Genomic DNA, 24,890 nt, shown 5'->3' with positions numbered 1-24,890 from the left:
CCTCCGCCGCCCCCCCCCCCCCCACTCTTCTGGGGGGGGGGGGGGGGGGGGGGGGGGGGGGGGGGGGCCCGCCCTTGGGAACCTCCGGCTCGCCCCCCCCCCCCCCCCCCAGCCCTCTTATTTTCTTTACATCATAAACCTGTAACCCACGAGCATCATAAACTTGAAAGCCTCCCAGCTTTGCCCCAGCTTCCAAATTTTGGACAATATCTCACGGGGTCAGGGTGGACAAAAAGGAACTCCTGAAGTGCAGAATCCTGCCTGAAGAACTCGATGGGACAAACTAAAGCCCAGACACAGGCCCTCTGAGGGCATGGGGACCACCTCGCATATCCTACTCCATATTAAGGTATTCCCTACTCTGCCTCTGTCACCAACGGCAGGTGTAGAAGGCATAGAGTTTCCTGGGGTGCGTAGGTGGCTCAGTTGGTTAGAAGTCCAACTCTTGATTTCATCTCAGGTCATGATCTCACGGTTTGTGGGATTGAGCCCTGAGTCGGGCTCTGTGCTGACTGCACAGCCCAGCCTGCTTGTGATTCTCCCTCTCTCTGTCTTGTGCTCTCTCTCACACTCTGTCTCTGTCTCTCAAAATAAGTAAATAAACTTAAAAAAAAAAAAAAAGAGGGACGAATTTCCATATACCTTCCCTCCCCCTTACCAGTGCTCACAACTGTTGGGAGGTGGTGACACTGACTATCTAGAGTTTGGAAATTAAACAGCACAGGATCCCGGGGCACCTGGGTGGCTCAGTCGGCTAAGCATTTGACTTCAGATCAAGTCAAGATCTTGTGGTTTGTTAGTTCAAGCCTTGCAGCTGGCTCGGTGCAGACAGTTCAGAGCCTGGAGCCTGCTTCGGATTCTGTGTCTCCCTCTCTCTGCCCCTCCCCCACTTTCTCTCTCTCTCTCTCTCTCTCTCTCTCTCTCAAAAATAAATAAACATCAAAAAATAAAAATAAATAAATAGCACAGGATCCCTTCTCTTTCCTTCTTCTTTGGGGAAGAGACAGTACCCTTCAAAAATAGTACTTCTTTGGGGAGGAGCACAATACCAGGCCCCTCAAAAGCCTATACCATGGTGGTGAAGGCTGCAAGGTTCTAATCCAGTCCTTCCACTGAGTAGCTGTGTGGTCTTGCACAAATGACCCCACCTCTCTGGGCTCATTCTCCTCCTCTATAACACGAAGGTGACAGTAGTGGTTGTTGAAACACAAAATGAAATCTATGTGGATTTTATGTATATAGAGAGACTTTATATATTTATGAGACTGATGAAACTTTATATAACCATGAGGTGACTCTTTCTTTATGTATATAATGTATAGAATACACAATACACATATATTAGTTCATTTCTAAAAATAATGTTATTCCATGTTGTGAAGTTTCTGTAAGTGAAATGCATCATGTACACTGATGAATGTGATAGTTTGTTTTCCAACACTTTCCCCCAAACAAAGCTGTTATCTTGTCACAGTGTATTCCCCCAATTAGTGATACTTTAGAATCAAGGAAATAGGGCATTGTACCTGGCAAATATTAAGTGGCCAATAGTTGTGGGCTATTGTTTATAAGGTTCTCTAGAAACACCAAATGCTTGACTGTAAAGAGAAGAAGTTAAACAGAAACGAAACAGAAACCCCACTTGCAGGGAAAGTGGAGGGGAAAAGCCTGGAAAACACGGCTAGGAGTGGACCGAACAGGATCCAAGTTGGCTCCCGAGAAATTCTCTTGACAGATTGCATCTGTCAGAAAATGTTGGTGGGGTACTTGCTCAGTGCCAGATACTGAGCTAGGCACCAGGGGTAGGTGAGATAGGAATGCTGCCCTCCAGGGGGCCAGGTGGGAGGAAGCGATAAGGTGCAGGTGGCCATATTCTAGATAGGGCAGAGCGTGATAAGAGAGGTGCAGAGGCTGAGGTGTGGAGGGCTCCTGCTCCAGGCACCCAGGGGAAAGGTCCTTCAAACCAGTGATTCATGGGTTAAACCCCACCCAGCCCCCACACGGCTGGGTCTGGGGGCTGCACAAGGAGGAAGCAGCCCTTGTTGCAGCTGCAGTGGCCAAAAACCCACATATCCTGGAAAGGGGGCCGGGGTCTCAGAATGCAGGCTGTCCAGCCCACAGAGGGAAAAAGGAAGATGGCCTCTGAGGGCATGTGGGCTGGTGTTTCGCCAGAGTCTGCCCTGTCCCTGGAGGCTAGGGAGTGTGAGGTCACCCACTTTTCTTCTCTGCCCCTCCAGCTTGCCTGGCCCTCAAGTCCCATCCTCATCATGGCTCCTGGAGAGAAGATCAAAGCCAAAATCAAGAAGAATCTACCTGTGACGGGGCCCCAAGCGCCTACCATAAAAGAGCTGATGCGGTGGTACTGCCTCAACACCAACACCCACGGCTGCCGCCGCATCGTGGTGTCCCGCGGCCGCCTGCGGCGCCTGCTCTGGGTTCTCTTCACGCTGACGGCCGTGGCCCTCATTTTCTGGCATTGTGCCCTCCTCATCTCCTCCTTCTACACCGTCTCCGTCTCCATCAAGGTCCACTTCCAGAAGCTGGATTTTCCTGCCGTCACCATCTGCAACATCAACCCTTACAAGTAAGCGGCAGGAGCAAGGATATGGAGTGGGGGCCGGGCCCCCCTCGGAGGCCAGAGCCCCACTCAAAGATGACATGTGCCAGCCCACAGGGAGGCTTTTTAGAAATCTGAATTTGCTGCCAACATTGGTAAACTCCCTCCCCCAGGTTCTAAATCTGTCCCAAGTTGTCAATCTATCAGCTGCTTCTGGGGCTGGACTAGCTCAAGCTGTGCAGGAGTGGGAGTCTGCAAGGGTCAGTTTCACTGGGGGGTGGGGACTGGAATGTGCTAGCAAAGCCTCCCACCCCAGGCACGTGCGCACGCACACACGCACAGGTATGTATGTATAGGCACACACAGCCTAGCTTAGCCATTTCCCCCTGAGCCCTCTAAACTCACACCCTCACTGTCCCCGAAACATGAGCTGGAGGCTGACTCAGAAGTGACACCCAAGTGACTTCCGGAAGCGTCTCAGCTGCCCCAACCCTCATTTGAGTGAATCCAGCCCCACTAATTGAGATCACTGGGCTCTGCGCAGGATCAGCCATTGGTACTGCCCTATTGTCTGCCACAGGGCCTGTTCTAAATGGGTCACTGGAGCTGTGCTCAGGATTATTGAAAACTGATCTGTGAGGCAGGTCAGAATCTGGCAGAATTTGTCTGAGCAGGTGTGGGCATGGGGAGAAGGGAGGAGCAAGGGAGGAAGAGTGTCAAAGGAAACTAACTGGTCAAAATCAAAATCAGGTCTAAGCCTCATTCTCCACCTCAGAGTCTTTTTGTCCCTCCCTCCCTTTCTTCCATCTATCACTTGCACCATAATCATTTACTCAGTGTCTACAAGTTGGCATGCACTGTGCTCGAGTCTGGGGCAAAGAACTGAACAACCCAACACAGTCTCGGTCCTAGGGGAGTTGAGTTGTAGTGCAGGAGTGAAATATTGGCAAATATAATTATGCTAATAAAATTAATAGTCACTGTTTACACACACATACGATAAACTCATTGAATCTTTCCAGTGATCTCATTTTACAGATGAGAAAACTGGACACAAAAAGGCTAGGTGACTTATCCAAGTCCCATATCCGGAACCAGGATGGGGAACTGGACCCCAGGTAGTTTGACTCTGGAGTTTACACCCTCAATCATGATGCTGTGTCGTCTATGCAGGGAGCAAGGGGCAGAGAGAGGAGAGAGGGGAGCAGTTGGGAGGGAGGCCAGGACTACTTCGTATTATGGAGATTTGAAGATGGCGCTGTGCTTCATGCGGTCAATTCCTGTATCATTCTTGTTTCTGGGGGTTATTGAGGTGATAGTGTTACCTTTTCTGTCCCAGGACTGATTGGAGAAGAGTCAGTGTGCAGGGGCAAGTGTGCTAGGTGGAGACAGAGCTGGTCCCCTGGACCCACTTCCAGTTAGCAGTTACTGTCCTCACTGTAATTGTCCTCACCGTGGCTGGTTTATGGGAGGCACCTGACAGTCACCACTCCAGAAATGCTGGTCGGGGCAAACTTACCAACACACCCCAAGAGCAAGCAGATGGTAGTGGCATAAACGAAGCCATGAGAAGTCACACAAGGGTCACACGGGAGCCTGTCATCACTTTTCAAGCCAAGAGTCACTTTGGATGGGGCAAATCATAAAAGGCCTCCTTGGCCAAGGAAGCGGGGGAGAAGTGGGCTCAAGGCCGACATATACTGATGGGAAACAGAGGGAAGAGGTACCAGCACTCTGTCAGTGGAGCTCCCCTCTCCCTGACTCCTCCTTCCCCCTTTGGCAGGTACAGTGCAGTGCGGGACCTTCTAGCCGATTTGGAACAGGAGACTAGAACGGCCTTGAAGAACCTGTACGGCTTTCCAGAGAATAAGTCTCGAAAACGCCGAGAGGCGGAGTCTTGGACCTCGGCTTGGGAGGGCACACGGCCCAAATTCCTCAAACTGGTCCCACTGCTGGCTTTCAGTCAGGATGAGACCAGCAAGGCCAGGGACTTCCTCACAGGGCGGAAGCGGAAAGTCAGTGGGAGCATCATTCACAAGGCATCAGATGTCATGCATGTCCACGAGTCCAAGGAGGTGGTGGGATTCCAACTGGTGAGATGCATGTCCTCACAGCTGGGGGCCATGGGATGGGCTAGAGATGGTGGGTCCACGAAGGTTTCTCCTTTGCCATTGTCTCTATGGTCCCACTCAAAGAAATACACCCAGTTAAGGGTGAAAATTCTGCAAGCAACTAAAACTGATTCAGGTAATATTAAGCAGAAAAAAAAAAAAAGTCTTAGAAAGGAATCAGAAGATCATGGAGGCCTGTCAAAGGACAGAAATTAGGGAAGGCCCAGGGATCTAGGTGGCAAGAAATGGTGAAAGGTCATTTCAGATATGGCTGCTGGATTCAATAAGCTTTCACGATTTTCAGGCTTTTTGTTAATCCATCCATAAAGACGGATTCAGATCCCATCTTGCGACTATCTGATTGGCCAAGTTTGAGTCGGGTCACCTAACAGAGGGTGAGGTGTCATGATGGACAGTCTCATCAGACTGTATCCAACAGGGGGAAGGACGTTCCACAAAAGCAAAATTAGGGTACAGATACCAGAAGGAAGAAAATAGGTAATAAACAACAGAAACACCCAATGTTCCCTGCAGTACTTGCCTTTGTGAGGTGCTGTGGCCTGACTTTTCCTCTCTCCTTCTCAGTCCCATTTAAGGGGCTCTAAGGAAGCAGCCAGTCACCAAAATCGAATTCCATTAGTGTCCTGGGCAAAGGCAATCAATTACGCTACCTCGCCATGCCCCAGGCATCTCTCTAGGATGAGACCTCTCTTCTGTACCTTATACTTGGCTTGCCAGTTGTGAGACCTTGGAGCACCAGTTACAAATCCTGGAGAAATGGCCCTTTCCCTTAATCATCAAGACTTTTCAAAGTCTTCCTGGGTCTTTTCACAAGATACTCTCTCGGCTATCCTTGATAGCAAAATCAATCCTTCAATGCCTGTCCTTTTGAGAGAGATTCCAAACCCAGTGTGATGAGAACATCTGGAACATACTACAGTCTCCCTCTAAGGCTCTAATTATTACATATTTTAAATGCTGGTCATCCCAGCTAAGGATGGCATTTTAGTTAACATTTGGTAGGTGAAATAATGGAGATGTCATGCCTTGCCCAAGATCCCGCGGAAATATCATGTTGAAGTCTGGGTGAGGATCCAGATTTCTAGACTGCTGATCCAGTAGGAAATGGCTAGAGGTGGGTAGGAAGTCAATAGCAATAATCAACCAAAGCCTGGATATCTGGAGACCCTACAGGAGCCGGTTTTTCTTCTTACCCGGTAAGCAGTCACAGGGAGCCATGACAAGTGGGATTCTGTGTCCTTCTCTCAGACCCTTCCAGGTCCCTGAGGCTGATCCTCTCTCAGCCCTTGGAAGTAAGAGGAAGCCCATCCTTGCTTCAGGTGTCCCTCCTGTTCCGGTCTAGAGTCCTAGGTCCTCATCCTTACCGTCCTTCTCAAGGCCAGTGGTAGTGCCAGTGGCTTCAGCCTACTGTCTCCTCTTATTCACAGTGTTCAAATGACACGTCCAAATGTGCCGTCTACACCTTCAGCTCAGGGGTCAATGCCATCCAGGAGTGGTATAAGCTGCACTACATGAACATCATGGCACAGGTCCCTCTGGAGAAGAAAATCAACATGAGCTACTCTGCTGAGGAGCTGCTGGTTACCTGCTTCTTTGATGGCATGTCCTGTGATGCCAGGTCAGGAGAGGAGGCTGCCCTCTTAGCTCTGAGGACTGGTGGCTCTGAGCTCCGAGTCCCTTGCCTGCACCTGCAGCTCAGCTGTGGGGCTTGGGAGTGAAAGATGCTCTTCTCGCTGACCCTGCCCTTTAGAAAACAGCTTACGTGGGATCTAGGCTCTGGAGTCACTGAGGAAGATAGAGATGGCATAGAGTCAAAGTATCTTTGAACTCATTAAGTTACTCATAAAAACAGAGGGGTTGATGGTATATGTATAACCTTGCATGCTACCATCGTGCACACCAACAATTGAGAACCACTGATCAAGCACAGAGGAAGAAATGAAGGAAAGAGAGGTAGGAAAGAAAGAGAAAGAAAGGTCTATGTATAGATGGGTGAGCTCTCAAACTTTTCTGCCTTTAAGATAACACTCAGATCCCTGGTGGTGACTGAGCAGTGATGGGACATTCTAGAGTGTTCCTGCCTATCTTCATTCTTTTTAAACACTAAGCCTTTCTATCTGTTAGTAGATACATTGATCTTTATGAAACTGAGTGATTGGAATCATATCTGCCTAAGCATTAGGTTCTAAAGTCAGTGTAAGGACACACGTGATGTGGTTCCTTCTCCTGGGATCATTTCCTGGTGTTGGAATGGAAAAATGTCAAGTGTTGGATGAGAAATTCATGAGTAGAGGAATTTGGGGTAGACATAGGGCACAACGAGAGTCACACTGGGATGGAGACAGAGCTGGGAGGATTAAGATGGGGGAACAAAGCAGAGAGTAGTCCTACATTAACGTGTGGCAGCCGGGGTGAGGGGCTTTGCTTGTGGTTTATTAGACAGAAAGTGGAGAAAGTAAGTCATGTCTATTATCTGTTGTCCACAAAAGAAAGTTGGCCCTGTAAGCCCTTCCCATCCAGCCTTTAGCTCAGATGCATGAGGGGAGCTCCCACCAAAGCTCTTTCTGACCCGTATTCTTCCTTATAGAAACTTCACGCTTTTCCACCATCCAATGTATGGGAATTGCTACACGTTCAACAACAGAGAAAATGAGACTATCCTCAGCACCTCTATGGGGGGCAGTGAATACGGTAAGGAAATCCGCACCAACAGTGAGCATCCTGGCAGGAGGGCAGTTGGAGTGCCCGAGCCTTCCAGAAATGTGGGATCTCTCCACCTGGCCAGAAACCAGGGACATCACTTCCCCTTTGGCTGTGCTGTTTCTATCAAGCATCCTTGTTGGCTCCTTCTTTTTTTGGTGTCTGTTTTCCTTTTTGATGTCTCCTCTACTTTTGAGAGAGCAACAGTGACGTCACTGGGGTTTCTCCTCCTGGCAAACCACTCTGGCTCAAGCCTGCAGCTAGGGAATGAGTAATGTGGGGCAGGCAGACTTCAGATGGACTTAAACCCAGATGTGCCAAACAGGAGATTAGGGAGGCAAACATACCTTTATCTTGGTTAAGATAACACATTCTGCAGCCAAAACCCACAGCTCTGCCACGGACTGTGTGACCCTGTCCAAGTTATTGCACTTCATCTACACAGTGGAAATCATGATAATGTCTCTGCTTTGGGGTTATTGAGAGGACTTCATATATGTAAAGTGCTTAGAGTAAGTCCTGGCACATGCTGTATTAGTCTGCTCGGGCTGCATAACAAAATATCACGGACTGAGTAGCCTAAATAACAGACGTTTATTTAGTTTCCCTTCTGGAGGCTAGGGACCCAGGGTCAAGATGCTGTGAACTTGGTTTCTGGTGGGATCTCTTTCCCTGGCTTGCAGACAGCTGCCTTCCTGCTGTGTCCTCACCTGACCTTTTCTCTGTGGCAGAGAGAGAGAAAAGGAGAGAGAGAGAGAGAGAGAGAGAGAGAGAGAGAGAGAGAGAGAGAGACGGAGGTCTGGTATCTCCTCCTCTTGTAAGGACACCAGCCTTATGGGATCGGGGCCCTCCTTATGACCTCATTTAACCTTTATTAGCTCTCTAAAGGCCCTATCTCCATTACTGTCACATTATGGGGTAGGATTTCAACATATGGATTAGAAGGGGAATACAATTCAGCATTTAACACACATGAAACATACAATAACTGCTGGTTGTGTGTTATCATTACTACTATTGGTACCATTACTACTCCCACCACCACCAATAGAACCGTTATGACCTCCAGTACTATTACCACTGCTCTTACTACAGTGACTTGTGTAGCGAAGGCAGGAAACAGATGGGCCTGGCAAAGTCCTAAGTGAACTGAACATGAGTTGATATACAAATATGCTCCCACAAGGAAAGGCAGGAGAACCCCATATGGACTCCCAGCCTTTGCTACTGTGTAGTCTGTACTCTTACCAAGTCTGCAAGAAACCATAATCCAGGGCACGTACTTCAGTGGAAAGAAGTAGTCTGGGACCTGGGAGCAAAGAGCTGCAGAGTCCAGGCTCTGCTGAGCATGTGCTGTGTGACCTTGAGCAAATCCTTGCCTGCTCTGGGCTTCCATTCCTTTATTTACAAATGGAAGAAGTCAGAATGAACTCTCCAAGTTTTCTTCCATCAATCCATACAGGCCACGAGCTCATTTGCTCTTTCACCAAACATTTATTGAGTGCCTGCTGTATGCCACGTTCTCTTCCACGTGTCAGAGACACTAGGGTGAACAGATGCCCTCTCTGCTTCCAGGGAGCTTGAATGATAGTGGGGAGAGACAGACAATAAATGAATGAACAAGCGCATGGACATTATCTGATTATAAATCCTAATGAGGACTATGAGGAAAATAAAGTAGTGAAGGGTAAGGGGGTGCTGGGGTCAGGATGGGGGTTTTATTTCAAATAAGGGGCCAGAAAGGCATCCATGGGAAGAGTTAGTTAGGGGTGAGAAGATCCTTATCATATTAAGGTCCACAGAAGAGCATTTGGGGCGTTATCAAGTACAAAAACCCTGCGAAGGAAATGAATTTGATGTGCTCTAGAAACAGAAAGAAGTCCAGTGTACTTGGAGCTTCTTGAGAGAGCAGAGAGGGGGCTGAGGAGGGAAACACAGGCAGGGCTGCATCATCATAGACATGACAGCCACAGTCAAGTTTACAGATTTTATTCTATGGCATTTCCTATGTATCCAGTGAGATGCCACTGAAGGGTTTCATGCAAGGGAGTGATCTGATTTACAATTCTAAAAGATCCCTCTGGCTGCTGGGTACAGAATTGCCTGCCAGGGTAGGAGGTGAAGTATGGAGAGGAGTTAAGCCAGGGATCAGACACCGTTAGTGCTTTTCTCTAAGGGCTTAAGCAGCCACAGCACTGCATGTCCATTTGGGTGCTCTGCCAAACCCCTCATCTCAAAGGACCATGTCGAGATGCATGTTTTTGGACCCAGGAGTAGTTCCTTTATTGCTCAGCAGAACTGCGGCAGTGACACTGTTTTTGGGGGACACAGCAGTGAGCAAGTCAGTCTTCTCCACGAAGCTTCCAGTCTAGCCCTGTACACCTTTCACTTTGTTGGAAATACCTGCATTTTGGTTTTGAGACTCCCAAAGCAGCGGGAGAGGTAGGCTACCACCAGGTAATGTTGAACTAGCCTTTGACCACAGCAGCCTCTTCTCCTCTCAGGGCTGCAGGTGATCTTGTACATCAACGAAGAGGAATACAATCCCTTCCTGGTGTCCTCCACTGGGGCTAAGGTGATTGTGCACCGGCAGGATGAATATCCCTTCATTGAGGACATAGGAACAGAGATCGAGACGGCAATGGCCACCTCCATAGGCATGCATCTGGTAAGAGAACATTCTGATTTCTATAGGGGAGTCGAGGAGAACAGACTTCTTTTTTTTCCCCAAAGAAAACCAATAAGGTGCGGCTTGTGGAACAGCATGCTGGTTTCAAGAGAAAGCAAAGTCTTGATTTTCTAACAGTTCCTGCAAAGATCATTCCAGTAGTTAATACTATAGGCTATCTTTGTATCTTCTATATTGATGAAAAAGGACACAGGATGCCATTTTCGGAAAGAGTTGAAGGAACCTTCCTTATTGCAAAAACAGACACTAGCATTTGTTTACAAGAACTGTGTTGGAAGCAAAGCATCAGACACTAACTATGTTTGTCACTAATATAAATAGAGCAGATTAACACCTTTCTTTCTGGGCCACTTAAAGGTCTATGAGGCATGTAAACCACTCCTTAAGGACTAATGGGAAGTCACTGGGCCATCAAAGCTCTATTTAGCCAATATTTAGCCATCAATTTCACTTTATTTACCAAGAACCCCCTTCTTCCTCAAGTCTTTGACACTCTCTGACCTCACTGGCTGCCAAGAACACTCATACCTGTCAACAGAAACATATCTGGGCTGCAGACTCCAATGCCCAAGTCAACCATGCCCAATGGGAGCAGAAGGGCAAGGCAAGGAGTGTGCGCCAATGCCTGCAACCACTCCACTACTTATGCAGTTTTCTTGTTTGCAGGGCTGGGGTCTTGTTATGCCAGTAAGCTCTCCACCTTTTGTCTCCATTCCTCGTAAACCTGTCCTCCAGAGCAGTGGTTTCCAAACCTGACTGATCAACAGACTCAGATCCACTGATTCAGAATCTCTGGGAGATGAGCCCAAGATCTGTGTGTTTACCAAACTCCAGTGATTATTCCAAGAGGCAGCAAACTCAGGAACCTCAGCTTTAGAAAGTTGAGTAGTTCAACATGAGAGGAGAAGCGAAGTGTCTCTTCCTAAGCGAGAGTGAAGCTAGAATGACAAAAGCTTTAGCACAGCCATAAATGATGGCTTTGTCCTGGGTTATAAAGTGACATAGTGAGCACTGGGGCTTGTATATCCATCCATTACTTGTCCATTCAGCAGGCTATTTTCTGCATGCCATTATGTGCTGGACACAGGGACCACATCAGAGTGGAAGACATGGTCGCTATCCTGTTAGAGCTTAGAGTCCAGCAGAGAGGACCAATAACAGAAAAAAATTGGAAAAGTGGTTAATTGTAATCATCAGTACTAACAAGGAGAAATGCAGGATGCATGAGAACATATCAGGGAGATGGCTGACCTAAAGCTTTTTTTTAATGAGGGAAATGGGGAGTTCCAGGGGTGATTTCTTGAGAAAGCAATATTTAAGCTGAGACAGCTGAGATTATGAACTGGCATGGTGATATTCCAGATGAAATCTGTGGCTTCAGTGTCCCATCAAAGGGACAATCCTGGGGGAAAAAAACCAAAAATCAAAAACCATCAGGATGGTTTCCTAGAACCTGAGTGCTCTCGGGAGCCATGTTGTTTGGGGGCTTTGTTCCAATGTGAGAAGTTTGTTTCAACATGAGGAGTGTTGAGTACCAACTCAGACTGTGTGAATACTGATTGTCTCTCCCCTACCCCCCAAATAATCTTGAGCGCAATCTATGACACTGTGGCTTGAAAAGACTTTAGGGTATCCCTTAAGGGTCTGGGTCATTGATTCCTCTATTTACTGGGATTGCAAAACCCCCTAATCAGAATAGTCAACATTTTCATCTAATATTTCCCATGCTTATCTGCATCCTGAATAAGGACTTGGGATTTTCAGTACGTCCTATCCATTAACACATGTTTATTAACTATCCTTTTGCCCCATTCTTCCTTTCTGCCCCTCACAGTGTCTGCAGACTTGGAGGAGAGGATTGAGAGCTTGAAAAAGTACAAGAACTAAGGAATTCTGCCCTCTGATTTTCTTTACATATATAGTAACATATAAATATATATATATTCTTTTTTTAAAAAAAATTTTTTTTCAACGTTTATTTATTTTTGGGACAGAGAGAGACAGAGCATGAATGGGGGAGGGGCAGAGAGAGAGGGAGACACAGAATCGGAAACAGCCTCCAGGCCCTGAGCCATCAGCCCAGAGTCCGACGCGGGGCTCGAACTCACGGACCGCGAGATCGTGACCTGGCTGAAGTCGGACGCTTAACCGACTGCGCCACCCAGGCGCCCCTATATATTCTTTTTTAAGTTTATTTATGTATTTTGAGAGAAAGAGAGCACAAGCAGGGGAGGGGTAGAGAGAGAGGGAGGGAGAGAGAATCCCAAGTGGGCTCCACACTGTCAGCGCAGAGCCTGATAAGAGGCTTGAACTCACAAACCATACAGGGCTTGAACTCATAAACCATGACCTGAGCTGAAATCAAGAGTTGGACGCTTAACCAACTGAGCCACCAGGCACCCCTGCCCTCTGATTTTCTTCTCTGAGCTTAGAAATACCCACCACCTTGTTAAACAAATGTTTTCTTTAACAATGGTGGGTAAACAAAGACATGGGTGGGTTTTCTGCTACACCTAATTTGAGATGTATAAAATCAAAGCCACAAAGCAAGGTCAGTCAGCTCTCTTGCTGATTAATGAGCATTTGGAACAACAAAAAGTGATCTTAGGGATTATTAAGAGGTCAGCAGGGGGTTACTAAGAATAAGTCCAAACAAACTAGACTTCCTTCCTTTCTTATTTGTTTGTTTATTTTGTTGGATAGGCATGTTAAGCTGGTAGACTCAGTCAGTTGGTTAGGCAGTTGGTTAAAAATTTTTCCTCCATTCATTGAAGGGCTGTGTGTCCAAAGTACTGGAAATTCAGAAGTGAATACAACAGAGTATCTACCTTCAAAATATCTTACCTTTAAGACAACACAGCTCTGCAATACAGTTCCCAGCTCCGTAGGAACAGAGACATTCTCTGTCTTGTTACCAGACCCAGTTCTTAGAACCTAGATACTCAGTAAATAATGTTGGGTAGAGGGGCACCTGGGTGGCTCAGGCGGTTAAGCGTCCGACTTTGGCTCAGGTCATGATCTCATGGTTCATGGGTTCAAGCTCCACATCGGGCTCTATGTTGAGATCTCAGAGCCTGGAGCCTGCTTCAGATTCTGTGTTTCCCTCTCTGTCTGCCCCTCCCCTGCTCTCTCTCTCTCTCTCCCAAAAATAAATAAAGATTTAAAAAAAAAAATGTTGGGTGGATAGATGTATGTATGGATGGATGTACAGATGAATGGGAGCCCAGACAGCAGCTGTTGGTTAAAGCTTCCTAGCTGATGGATTCTTGAAGGACAAATGTCAGGGAAATAGTTTCTGGAAGGGCTAGCCCAAACAAAAGGCAAAGCAATTGCAAAGGGATCACAGGAAGGATTTTAAGCTGAGTAGTGAAACTTTTTGAGAAGTCTCTTTGGCTAAAGTGTAATCGAGATGAAGTAATCAAGATACCGGAAGCAGCACATTTACAATAATTCCAGAAAGAAATGATGAGGACCTTAGCTGAAGCAATGGCTGTGGGGATGAGCATAAGTGAATAGATTTGAGATACTAAAGCATGGAAGTAACAGGGCTTGACAACCAAGGTCAGTGAGGAAAGGACAGGGGAAAGTTAGATTGATATTTAGGTTTTGGCTTAGGCAGTGGGGTGGTTGGAGGTGCCAGGCTCAGGATTAGGGAATACAAGAGGGATAAGCTTGTGGGGAAGATGACCACTTCGGTTTGGGATATACCCAAGTTGCTGTGCCTCTGGGAAATCAAGGTGAAAATGTCCACAGATGCTATGAGCCTGGAGCTCAGGAGAAAAACTGAGGTGAGGGGTGGGGTGGGCATCTAGCATAATTCCATCCTGGGAAATAAATGCCATCACCAAGACCTAACAAAATGGAAATGTTTAAGGGCTGAGCAGAACAAAACTGGAGAAATAGAGGCAGAGAATGAGGAACAGAAGCCAGAAAGAGCTGGTGTCAGATAAATCAAAGAAGAGAGTTTCAAGGAACATGTGAGCCAAAGCACCAAATACAGTTGAGAGGTCAATCAAGATAAAGGGCAAAAGGTGCTCTCGGGGTTTGGCAACCAAGAGATCACGGGCATTCTTTGCCAGAGCAGTTTTCAGCGGAAGGAGTGGAACAGAAACCAGAGCACAATGAGCTGGATCATGAATGGGAGATGAGGAAGTGGGCAAGGGTAGACAACTCACCCGGGGTGGTGTGGAGCCAGGTCCTGGAGAGAGGGGAGACTTCACTGTCATTGCAAACCCTACTGTGCATTTTTATCTTAAAACACATGCACATTTCTTTTCACAAGCATATGTGTAACAGGGATTAAGTGCCAGGCTTTGCTAGGAGCCTGGGTGGCTCAGTCAGGTAAGCGTCTGACTCTTGATTTCAGCTCAGGTCATGATCTCACGGTTTGTGACTTTAAGCCCTGCGTCAGACTCTGGGCTGACATTTTGGAGGCTGTTTGGGATTCTCAATCTCTCCCTCTCTCTCTGCCCCTACCCCCACTTTGCACTTTGGTTGCATAATCTCCATGTCTCAGTTACCTCATCTGTGAAATGGGGATGATGATAATATTGTTACTTTATAGGCCGGTGAGAATTCAGCAAGTTGATTCATGTGAAACACTTGAAACAGTGCTTCATATGTAAGAAGTGCTCTAAAAATGTCAGCTATTACTGTACTTTTTTTTTTTTAAGAAAAGAGATATGAAGTGAAGGGAAAATAAGTTTGGAGCAAAAAGAGAAGTTAGAAAGTTTTTTCTTGTCTTTAGTGACACTTTCCTCCTTTATGAGATGTTGATCTCTTCCATCTATATAGAAAGAGTAGTAGTTATTTGCCACTTGTGTTGGAAATATCTTTCCTGGTTTGTGCTTGCCTTTTAGTTTTCTTTATCTACTGTTTCATATGCAAACACATCAAATGTTTAGATATTCAAAATCTTTGTTTTCTTCTTTAGTCATTATGTTTATTGAGGATTTTCCCTCCCTGAGATCAAATACTGAGTTACCTTCTAGTTATTTTATTATTTCATTTGATACTTTAACCCACTAGAATGTTTTTTCTGCAGGATGTAAAGTAGAGATAGAATTCACTGCTTCCTCCAAAGAGATAACAGTAGTCCTAACTTCATATATTGAGTAATTATTTTTTCTCAATTGATTAAAAGTATAAACTTTGCCATACACAAATAAATTTTAGAATATATTACAGTGTAAAAACAGAACAAAAGCAAAAAGAAAGTTAAACCACCCTTAATTCCATCTAGGGTATCATACTGCCACCTGGGCTATTCTGCGGCACAGTTCATACCTTTAAAGAGGTGAGCTGAGGACTCCTCTGAAGATGCCGGCCCCCCCACCCCAGGCTTCTATGAAGGAAGCAGATAAGATCTGGTTTGATAAAAATGGGCCCTGTTGCCCACACATATACTCACATACACTTAATCACGCCTACATATACCCATGCATGCACGCAATACACACATCTCGACCTGTATACATGTATGCACTGACATGTGTGCCTACTCACACTTGTATACACAAAGCTTGCATTCACATACATATCTACCCATTCTCATTTTTGTGTCTCTAGAGGTTAGGGACAGATCAGTTCTGAAAAGCTGATGGTGGAGGGGAGAGAGAAAGGGAGGGAGGGAGAGCAAGAGAGCAAAAGAGTGAGCACTGGAGTGCTGGCCCCATCTGCCCTACCTCCCTACTCCCCCACTCCCCTGTTGCTTTAGGAAGCAATCTAAATAACCCAGGGGCTCTGAGTTCAATAAGCATCATTACCGAGTACAAGGACTCTGAGGACTCAAAAGCATGAAAATTCAAAAGACAATTTCTCTCAATCAGCTTTCTGGAAGTGACCCATGGGCTGGTCCTCAAAGTAAAAGGAGCCCCATCCACTGTTATTATTTTTTATTTTTTTAATGTTTATTTACTTTTGAGAGAGAGAAAGAGCATAAGTGGGGGGGGGGGGAGGGAGACACAGAATCTGAAGCAGGCTCCAGTCTCCGTGCTGACCTGTCAGCACAGAGCCCGGCTCGAACTCAGGAGTGGTGAGGTCATGACCTGATACCATGTCAGATGCTCAACCAACTGAGCCACCCAGGCGCCCTTTTACTTATTTTTTTAAAAATTTTTTAATGTGAGCCCCAGCCACTTTTGCCAGCTGCTCATAGCTTACTCAAGTAGACAGATCCTGTCACCTAGATGACGGGGTGCTCAACCCCCCCAACTCCCCAGGCAGGTAGAACCTATAGCTGCCACGCTGGGCTCTGTGGACAGCTCAGCATGACCCAGGGGCTTGAAGAAACATCTGCCTAGGAAGCCTGCTACTTCCAGAAGCTCAGGGGGTTGGCATGGAGTTAAGCTGCCCTCAAGGGAAGCCACTGTCAGCATCTCTGTACCCCAGGGCCCAGCCAGCCCTGGCATGTTCTAGAGGCTCTGGATCTGTTAGCCACCCAGCTATTTGGAGGAATGAAGTACGTCTATTTATTCTGTACTGACACGGAAAGAGGCCCACACTTTATCCTTAGTGAGAAGGGGAGATTGCAGGGCAAAGGGAACGTGTGAGTGCATGTCTGCCTGTCCGCCTGTCTGTATATCTGAGATTAGCTCTGCTCCTCTCCTAGGGAAGAGAGGAGACCAGCCTGTTACTTTCCCCTTTGCTTCTGTTGTTTAAATGTTTTAAAATGCGTATTGTTAATTGCCCTTGAGGTACCTGTAGCTAATTGAGGGAGAGTAATGGTCAGCAAGCAGATGGATTACAATACAAACAAAGAGATGACAGCCACTTGCAATGTCTGTGTTTTCTACCTGTGTCAAACTTCTTGATTCTTCCCTACTCCACCCCCCAGTTATCTTTCTGTCTGGCCACACTTAAAAGAAAAAAGATTTCTTTTACCCTCTCACAAATCTGCCATCCATTTCCCCTTTTTTCCCACTCCCAGAAAACAGACAGACAAGGAACCTGGCTATAAGCTGGTCACAATTTATATTTAATTATCATTCCCCCTTGGGAGAGACATTATCCTTTTTTTGTTTTTTAATTGGCTTGCCTGGATTGTTTATTTGCAGTGACAAATATTAAGCTAGAGCCAAACTTAGTACACCACAAGAAAACCTAATTTAATAAGGTATTTGAGCTGTGAGTCACAATTCTCTTACTTCCTTGGACCATGGTATCATTCTACTCTCTTGGGCATTCCTTGGCCCTCTCTAAGAAACTCAATTTTTTCAAGTCAGCTTCTGGGACCAGAAGACAAGTGGGTAGGAAATGGGTCTTTCACTGGGAGGAGAATCCCATGTAGCACACAGTCACTGCTTGTTTTTTTTTTTTTTTTTTTTTTTTTTTTTTTTTTGCCCTGCTCCTCCTGCCCACTCCCTGGATTCTCCATTGGCTTACTATCATTTTGAAAACCAAATCCAGATTTCCCAGCATGGCATAGGAGGCTGCCATGATTTGGCCTTGGCCTTTCTCTGGTTTCACCTTTCTTGTGCTACATTCCAGCCACCCCGGCCCTGTCCCCCATCAGCCTTCGCTGCTTCTTCTGCCTTAACCCCGTCTCCCACTTCGTAGCAAATCCAGCTCTTTCTTGCCATTCCTTGTTGAGCCAACAGGTCCCTTTCTCAAAGACATCTTCCCAGGGGCGCCTGGGTGGCGCAGTCGGTTAAGCGTCCGACTTCAGCCAGGTCACGATCTCGTGATCTCGCGGGATCTCGTGATCTCGCGGTCCGTGAGTTCGAGCCCCGCGTCGGGCTCTGGGCTGATGGCTCAGAGCCTGGAGCCTGTTTCCGATTCTGTGTCTCCCTCTCTCTCTGCCCCTCCCCCGTTCATGCTCTGTCTCTGTCTGTCCCAAAAATAAAATAAACGTTGAAAAAAAAATTAAAAAAAAAAAAAAGACATCTTCCCAATCGTTCCTGGAAACACTGTACCCTTCCTCCCCAAGCCCTCCAATCTCTCTTCCCAGTTTCACTGATCACTAGCCACAATCATCCAAAGTTATCTTATGCATTTATTCCTTTTGACCATCTATCTACCCCACTAGGAAGTAAGCTCCATAAGAGCAGGGAGTGTGTCTACTTTTATCATTGTTGAGCCCACAGTGCCTAGAAAAGCACCAGGCACCTAGTGGGTGCTTAATAAATATTTACTAAATGAATGACTACATGCACGCTCAGCCTGTCTGGGTCCTGGGGCAGGGTAGGGCTGAATGTGTGCTGTTGTGATTACAGACGGAGTCCTTCAAGCTGAGTGAACCCTACAGCCAGTGCACAGAGGACGGGAGTGACGTGCCGATCAGTAATATCTACAATGCTGCATACTCCCTCCAGGTACGGGCAGGAGAGGCCGCTCAGCCCCGGGCTGTGGCCTGGACATAGGAGACAGTTATATATAACCGGGTGTGTCTCAGACCAGGAACTGTAGTGATAATTCCTGGGGTTCATCCAAAGATCTCAAGAACAAACGATGCCAGCTGGTTCTAGTCCTCTTCAATCCATCTGTAACCAGAGCTGAACTGATTGCTTGAGGTTTGCCTGGAACACAATGTACAGATGAGACAGGCCTGCTTCCTAAATAGACCTTGGCAAGTGAGGGGCAGGAGAGAAACAGTCTGGGAGAGGCACTGGCTGAGGAGTCAGGAGCCTAGCCTATGAGCCCACTCATGCCCTTCACTCGCTGATGCCCTTGGACAAGGGTTGCCATCCTCAGCAATCACAAGGGGAGGTTGGATTGGATCAGGGGCTCCTAAATGGCAGCCCCCAGGCCCCTTCCAGGCTGCACACCTAGTTTTTCCAGCCTGGATGGTGTTTAGAAGCCAGGGAATTTCATAAGAAAACCCAGATTTCCAGCTTCTCTTGAAAAACAAGATCTGGCCACTTTGGGCCCATATTCCCGAAATGTAAACAGTGGGTGGAGTGGCCCCGTTAAAGAAGGCATGTGTTTTCATTCCCCATGGTCCCCACCAGCCTCTAGTGTATTACTCGTGTCAGCAGCTCCCATGAGCATTTGAGTTTTCAACCCTCTAGTGCGATCATCTGTTATGCCTTCTTACATTCTGGAAGTCTGTAGTTCCTCTCCTACTGGGATGCTCAGAGTTCATGAAAATCAATCCAGTAGAATAAGAAGACCAGGTGCTCCTGAGCACCGAGTCCTCTAGCTTACATCAGAGCTGAGCTTAGAGGTGGTAAGGACGCTAAGTGGAAAGAGACTTTTAGTTGGAGAATGTCTGCTTATAGTAGAAATGCAGTCAAACTGAATGTAAGACAGGGAAAGGAAAGGAAAGGAAAGGAAAGGAAAGGAAAGGAAAGTTCAGCTCAGCTCATTGGAATGATGCTCCTGGATAATATTTAGTGAGAGGCTACCATGTGCAAACCCTTTACATATAGCCACCCATTCATTTCCTGCTCACAACAACCTCGTGAAGTAGGTATTGTTTTACTTATCTCAACAGTGAAGAAACCAGAACATCAGAGAAGTTAAGGAACTTCCCTTACACAAGCAATGCATGCCTTATACACACAGCTGGGACATGGCAAACGTGGGATTTGAGCTGAAGCAGCCTGCCTTCGGAGCCTTTGCCATGAGCTTTTATGCTATAAGCTTTGTGGATACTGCGGTAGCTTCCGATCCCCAAAAACCCCCAAACATGGAAGGACGGGACCCAAAAACAGAAAAGTTGGGGACTGTGTTTCTCTGTTTTTTGGCATCCATTTCAATGTCCCCCACTCACGCGATTGGAAAGGGTCCATGCCCAGCCACAGCCCCAGCTCACCCCGTTCACCCCATCTCAGTTCACCTGAATTCTAAATAACTGCCCTACCCTGGTCCCTTTGGAGTCAGGCCAGCCCTGGCCCAGTCCACTGTGTCACGAGGGGCACATTAATGCCATCTGCCAAGGCTGTGGGAAGCTGACCCTCTGGATGAGGGATGCGTAGGGAGGGAGCTCTCTGGCATCCATGTGCAAGGAGATTAAAGAGAATCCCTGGGTTTCATTTTTCAGATCTGCCTTCACTCATGCTTCCAGACAAAGATGGTGGAGAAATGTGGGTGCGCCCAGTATAGCCAGCCGCTACCTCCAGCAGCCAACTACTGCAACTACCAGCAGCACCCCAACTGGAGTAAGTGAGACCCGCCCCCGGGGGCTGGAGTCAGCCCAGCCCCAGCACCAGCCTGTGCTTTGCGGGAAGGAGCCATCGGTAGAGAGATGTTAGGCAAAAGTTTTACTCCTGTCCCCAAGCCTGGCTTGAATTCGACTTTCCAGTTAGGACCAAATGCTGCACCCCAACCTGTGCTAAGATGTTGGCCACCTCTATCAACTCCAGGAGATGGGAACTATTGGTGGTACCTTTTCACAGAACAGATAACTGAGGCTCAGTATGGTTAAGCAACTTCTCCAAGGTCACACAGCCAGGGGGTAATGGAGCTAGACTCAAAGCAAGGGCTGCTGACCCCCCCAACATATGCCCTTAACCTCCACAGTATTCTGTCTCTCAATATGACAAAGCAGCATTTGTTTCTAGAAAACCAGTGTTTGTAGTAAATGGGAGCAGAGGGGCACCTGGTTGGCTCTGTTGGTTAAGCGTCCGACTTCGGCTTAGGTTCATGGGTTCGAGACTCAGGTCAGGGTCTGTGCTGACAGCTCAGAGCCTGGAGCCTGCTTCGGATTCTCTGTCTCTCTCTCTCTCTCTCTCTCTGCCCCTCCCCTGCTCACATTCTATCTCTCTTTCTCTCTCAAAAATAAACATTAAAAGAAATTTTAGAAAATGGGAGCAAAATCGTGAAAAGGGGTCCCAGGGAGGCACCACTGGTGACTCCCAGGAAGGACGCTATGGCCCCACAGCTCACACTGCCCTCTGCCCTGTCCCCCAGTGTATTGCTACTACCAGCTGCACCAGGCCTTTGTCCGGGAAGAGCTGGGCTGCCAGTCGGTATGCCGGGAAGCCTGCAGGTGAGTGGGCTGGAAGGATGGAGCCCGCGGGGCTGGGCCAGGCCAGCCATACTCACTCCGTACCCTTCTCCCCTTAGCTTTAAGGAGTGGACACTGACCACCAGTCTGGCACAGTGGCCATCCGAGGTTTCTGAGGTAAGTTAATCTTCTCCATCTTTCCCCTCACGTTCTCATCCTGGAGCCCAATGTCCTGCCTGTGTCCTCTGGACTCAGGAGAGATCCACAGGGAAGGCCAGGTTGGGGGGCTGAGGCTAAGAGGGGAGGCATAAGGGCTGGCCCTGGCCTCTCCAGGCATCCCCAGGTCACTCCTTATTTCTCCATCACAGAAATGGTTGCTGCCTATTCTCACTTGGGACCAAGGCCAGCAAATAAAGAAAAAACTCAACAAGTAAGCAGACCCCACCCTGTTTCCTCTGCCTGCGCTGGCCCTGGGCCTCAGCCTCCTTACTTGCTTCCTCACTGCCAAACCCTCTCTCTTTCATTCACTCATTCCTTTATTGAGCAAATATTGATCAAGCTCATGTCAGGAGCCAGATCCCACTCTAGGCCTGGGGCTCTCAAATGTTTTGGCTGTGACCCACATTATGAAAATAGTTTTCCATTGTGGCCCATTGAATAGATAAATGAGATAAAAGTCTCATGTAACAGCACTCGCTAATGGTGTACAAAGCATTCGGGCTGATTTTCAGACTGTGCAAACTGGTATAGCCAAACCAACTGTTTACATCCATTTCAACAATCATGACGCCATTCTCAGTGATTAGTGCCCATATCAGTTGACAAAGAGTTTGAACATCTCTGGGGCTGCAATCTGATATTTCCTATTCTGTTTCCCTTTGTCAAAGGGTTTTGGTCATGGCCTAGGAAATTTATTTCATGGCTTCCTGACGTATCTTGACCTGCTTGGAAAAATACTCCTCTGAAAATACTCCATGAAGCTTCTAAATCCTGCTTAAATTTTCCACATCAACATTCACTTCCAAGAGAGCTTTAGCAAAAATCAGCTGGGCCAGAGTTCAGGGACCTCAGGGGATGGAGATGAAGGTGGGAGAGGATGGGGGAATTACCATGCGACCTCACCTCTTTCTGGGCCCTTCCCATCTCCACAGTGGAGGTTAGTCGAGCCTCCAACATTTATTGCATATCCACTAGGTACCAGGTGCTGTATGTGGTGCTGGGGGTATCATGATGACCGAGCAGACATGATCTCCGTCCCCAAGGTGCTGACAGTCTAGTCGTAAAGGTCGACTTTGACCAAGTAATTGCAAACTCTGAAAGCAAGCATTGCAAGCCAGTGACCCCTAGACCAAATATAGCCCCATGAAAGCAACCCATTACTTCCAGCTTTCCTTGAAAGATCAGAAGTTCCAGAAACCGCAAACCTCCATACCTGTGTAGAACTAGAGAGTTGAGTCATAGCTGCCCCTTTGGAATAAGCGTGGACACACTTGCCATAGTCCCACCAGGAGGCAATTTTGTGCAGCAGCTAACAGCATGAACTTTGAAGCCAGATTTCTCTAGTTCTGAATACTGGATCTGCCCATTTGTGAGTGGTGTGGTCTTGGGCAAGTTAGTTAACCAATCCGTGTCTTAGTTTCCACATCTGTAAAATGGGGATAATTAAAACATAACGACATAGGGTTGTCGCGAGCATTCAACAAGTTAATTCATATAAGGCACTTGGAACGGTGCTTGGCAACACAGGAAGTGTCCAATAAACGCTGGCTGTTATTATGGTCGTTATCATTATTACGTTATGCCCAGCCTACCTCGCTCATTTGTATTACTTGCATGTCTCCTATACATATTTGAGATTGCAATCAAACAATCGCAATATCAGGGCTTGATGAAGAACAGGGTGCTATGGGAGTATACAGCTGGGTGGACTGACTCAGGCTGGTTGGGAAATGGTTTTTGAGTGAATGAAGGGCCTAAGCAACCAGGCCCAGGCTGGAGATGTGCTCTAGGGTGCAGAAGGAGCCCCAGGAGCCAGGTTCTAAGATTCCTCTGGAGCTCAGAGCCTGGGCCATGCTGGAGTCTGGGAAGGAGGGAGACAGCCACACTGAAGGGCTGGTCATCTGGTAGATGCAAAGGCACCTGACTCACCTGGGCCCTGCCTGTTGGAATTTCTCCAGGACGGACTTGGCCAAACTCTTGATATTCTACAAAGACCTGAACCAGAGATCCATCATGGAGAGCCCTGCCAACAGTGTGAGTGGCTTCTATCTGGGACCTGCCTGGGGTCTGCAAATGTGCCCATCTCCCTTGTCTCAGGGAGCAGAGTTAGATGCTAGGGATACAGCCGGAGCTGGCAGGGCCACCACAGGCCAGCCAGGACTTGGATCAATCAGATAAGGCAGAGGAAGAGGGGACAGGAAGCCTACCCACTTCTTCCTCCAAATCCATTCAGGGCCAGGACTTGCCAGGGGCTCCCTTGGGAACTGGGGTCCCTGCATGAGGCCAACTTGGGTGGAGGGGCCCTCTTAATGGTGTGGCTTGACCTCCCTCGCAGATCGAGATGCTTCTGTCCAACTTCGGTGGCCAGTTGGGCCTGTGGATGAGCTGCTCCGTCGTCTGTGTCATTGAGATCATTGAGGTCTTCTTTATTGACTCTTTCTCCATCATTGCCCGCCGCCAGTGGCATAAAGCTAAGGAATGGTGGGCCCGGAGGCACGCTCCCCCTGGCCCTCAGGGCCAGGATAACCTGGGCCTCGATATAGACGATGACCTGCCCACGTTCACCTCCGCGCTGCGCCTGCCTCCAGCCCCAGGCACCGAGGTGCCCGGCACACCGCCTCCCACATACAACACACTGCGTTTGGAGAGGGCCTTCTCTGACCAGCTCACAGACACCCAGATGCCGGCGGAGTCCTGAGGCGGGGAGGGGAAGAGAGATGTAGCTAGGAGCCCAGCCACGGTCTGAGAACTCAGACCGTGTCTCCTGCACACGGAGGGGACCCTTGGCACCCCCTCTGGCTAGGCTTTTCAGAGACATTGACTAAAAATCTGCTTTGAACAACAACATGGGGCCTGGTTGTGTGCAGGAGACCCTTTGGGCCCTGCCCGGCAACCCTCAGCCATCCAGGGTGAGAAAGATCCGGCAGCCCAAACCCCTCCCACATCTGCTACGGAGAGAGATGGGGGCCAAGGAGATGGCGCCCGCCCGGACGAAAGCCAGAAGTGAAGGCTGACAGCACTTTCACCAGGTCTTGAGAGAGAAAGACTCCTCCGAAGCCCCAAGCCCAGGGTTTCACCCACTCCCCCAGCCTGGGCTGGGGCCCAAGGACGTGCCCTTAGGTATCAAGGCCAGACAACCACTGCCTAGTGCCAAAGACAGGAGGAAGCACCAGCCCTGGAGCTGGTGCTGTTTGTGAATAAACTGTTCTTAGTTGTTGACATTGGGGCAAGGTCTTCTCTGTGCCCTCAGGCAGGGGGGCTGGCCCAAGGTCCTTGGAGTGTGTAGTGGGGAGGGTGCAACAGGGGTGGGGAGGTCTGGGGATGTGACAGGAGGCAGGGGTGGGGCCATGTTCTGGGGAGCCAAGCCAGTGCCCTGGGCCCCTTACCCAAGCACAGAAAGGCTCGTTCAAGGGCCTTGCTGGATGGACACCCCTGTCCAGTGGTGGCCCAAGGTATAAAGGATCATCTGGTAACTCACCTCAGCATCTCTCCCTCCCAGACAGGCCCCCCTCCCCCACGCAAGGCCTGCTCCTCCCCAGCAAGCCAACCACAGCAGACAACCGCTCACACCTTCCAACGTGGTAATACCTAACACGGATTAAGCACACAGTAGGTGTGTTTAATTCAATGTTAGCTCAGCAACAGTGTGCTGGGCGCTGTTCTAAGCACTTAGAGATGGGGCAACTATAACCCGCAGGCCAAATC

The 24,890-nt window shown here is 48.1% G+C and overlaps 1 protein-coding gene across 4 annotated transcripts in view; it reads left to right on the top strand.

The window, feature by feature from the left end:
- Positions 1-24,404, top strand: part of SCNN1G (sodium channel epithelial 1 subunit gamma) — a 26,319-nt gene extending 1,915 nt beyond the window's left edge. Inside the window, exons 1-13 of one of the 4 annotated variants that reach the window (XM_040458772.1) lie at positions 176-349; positions 2,238-2,584; positions 4,341-4,650; positions 6,117-6,307; positions 7,277-7,380; positions 9,894-10,057; positions 18,292-18,390; positions 20,061-20,178; positions 20,930-21,008; positions 21,086-21,143; positions 21,335-21,396; positions 23,144-23,219; positions 23,521-24,404. In XM_040458772.1, coding sequence (XP_040314706.1) covers positions 314-349; positions 2,238-2,584; positions 4,341-4,650; positions 6,117-6,307; positions 7,277-7,380; positions 9,894-10,057; positions 18,292-18,390; positions 20,061-20,178; positions 20,930-21,008; positions 21,086-21,143; positions 21,335-21,396; positions 23,144-23,219; positions 23,521-23,883 — 2,007 coding nt within the window. In that variant the 5' untranslated portion in view covers positions 176-313 and the 3' untranslated portion in view covers positions 23,884-24,404. Of the gene's footprint in view, positions 1-173; positions 350-2,237; positions 2,585-4,340; positions 4,651-6,116; positions 6,308-7,276; positions 7,381-9,893; positions 10,058-18,291; positions 18,391-20,060; positions 20,179-20,929; positions 21,009-21,085; positions 21,144-21,334; positions 21,397-21,853; positions 22,740-23,143; positions 23,220-23,520 lie in introns of those variants that run through there. The other 3 variants (XM_040458773.1, XM_040458774.1, XM_040458775.1) reach the window with 3 other exon arrangements.
- The last annotated feature ends 486 nt before the right edge of the window (positions 24,405-24,890 follow it).

Source organism: Herpailurus yagouaroundi, unplaced genomic scaffold (genome assembly GCF_014898765.1).
Source record: "Herpailurus yagouaroundi ecotype Mexico unplaced genomic scaffold, PumYag 222, whole genome shotgun sequence".
Taxonomy (NCBI): domain Eukaryota; kingdom Metazoa; phylum Chordata; class Mammalia; order Carnivora; family Felidae; genus Herpailurus; species Herpailurus yagouaroundi.
This window is presented reverse-complemented; position numbering and strand designations above follow the sequence as displayed.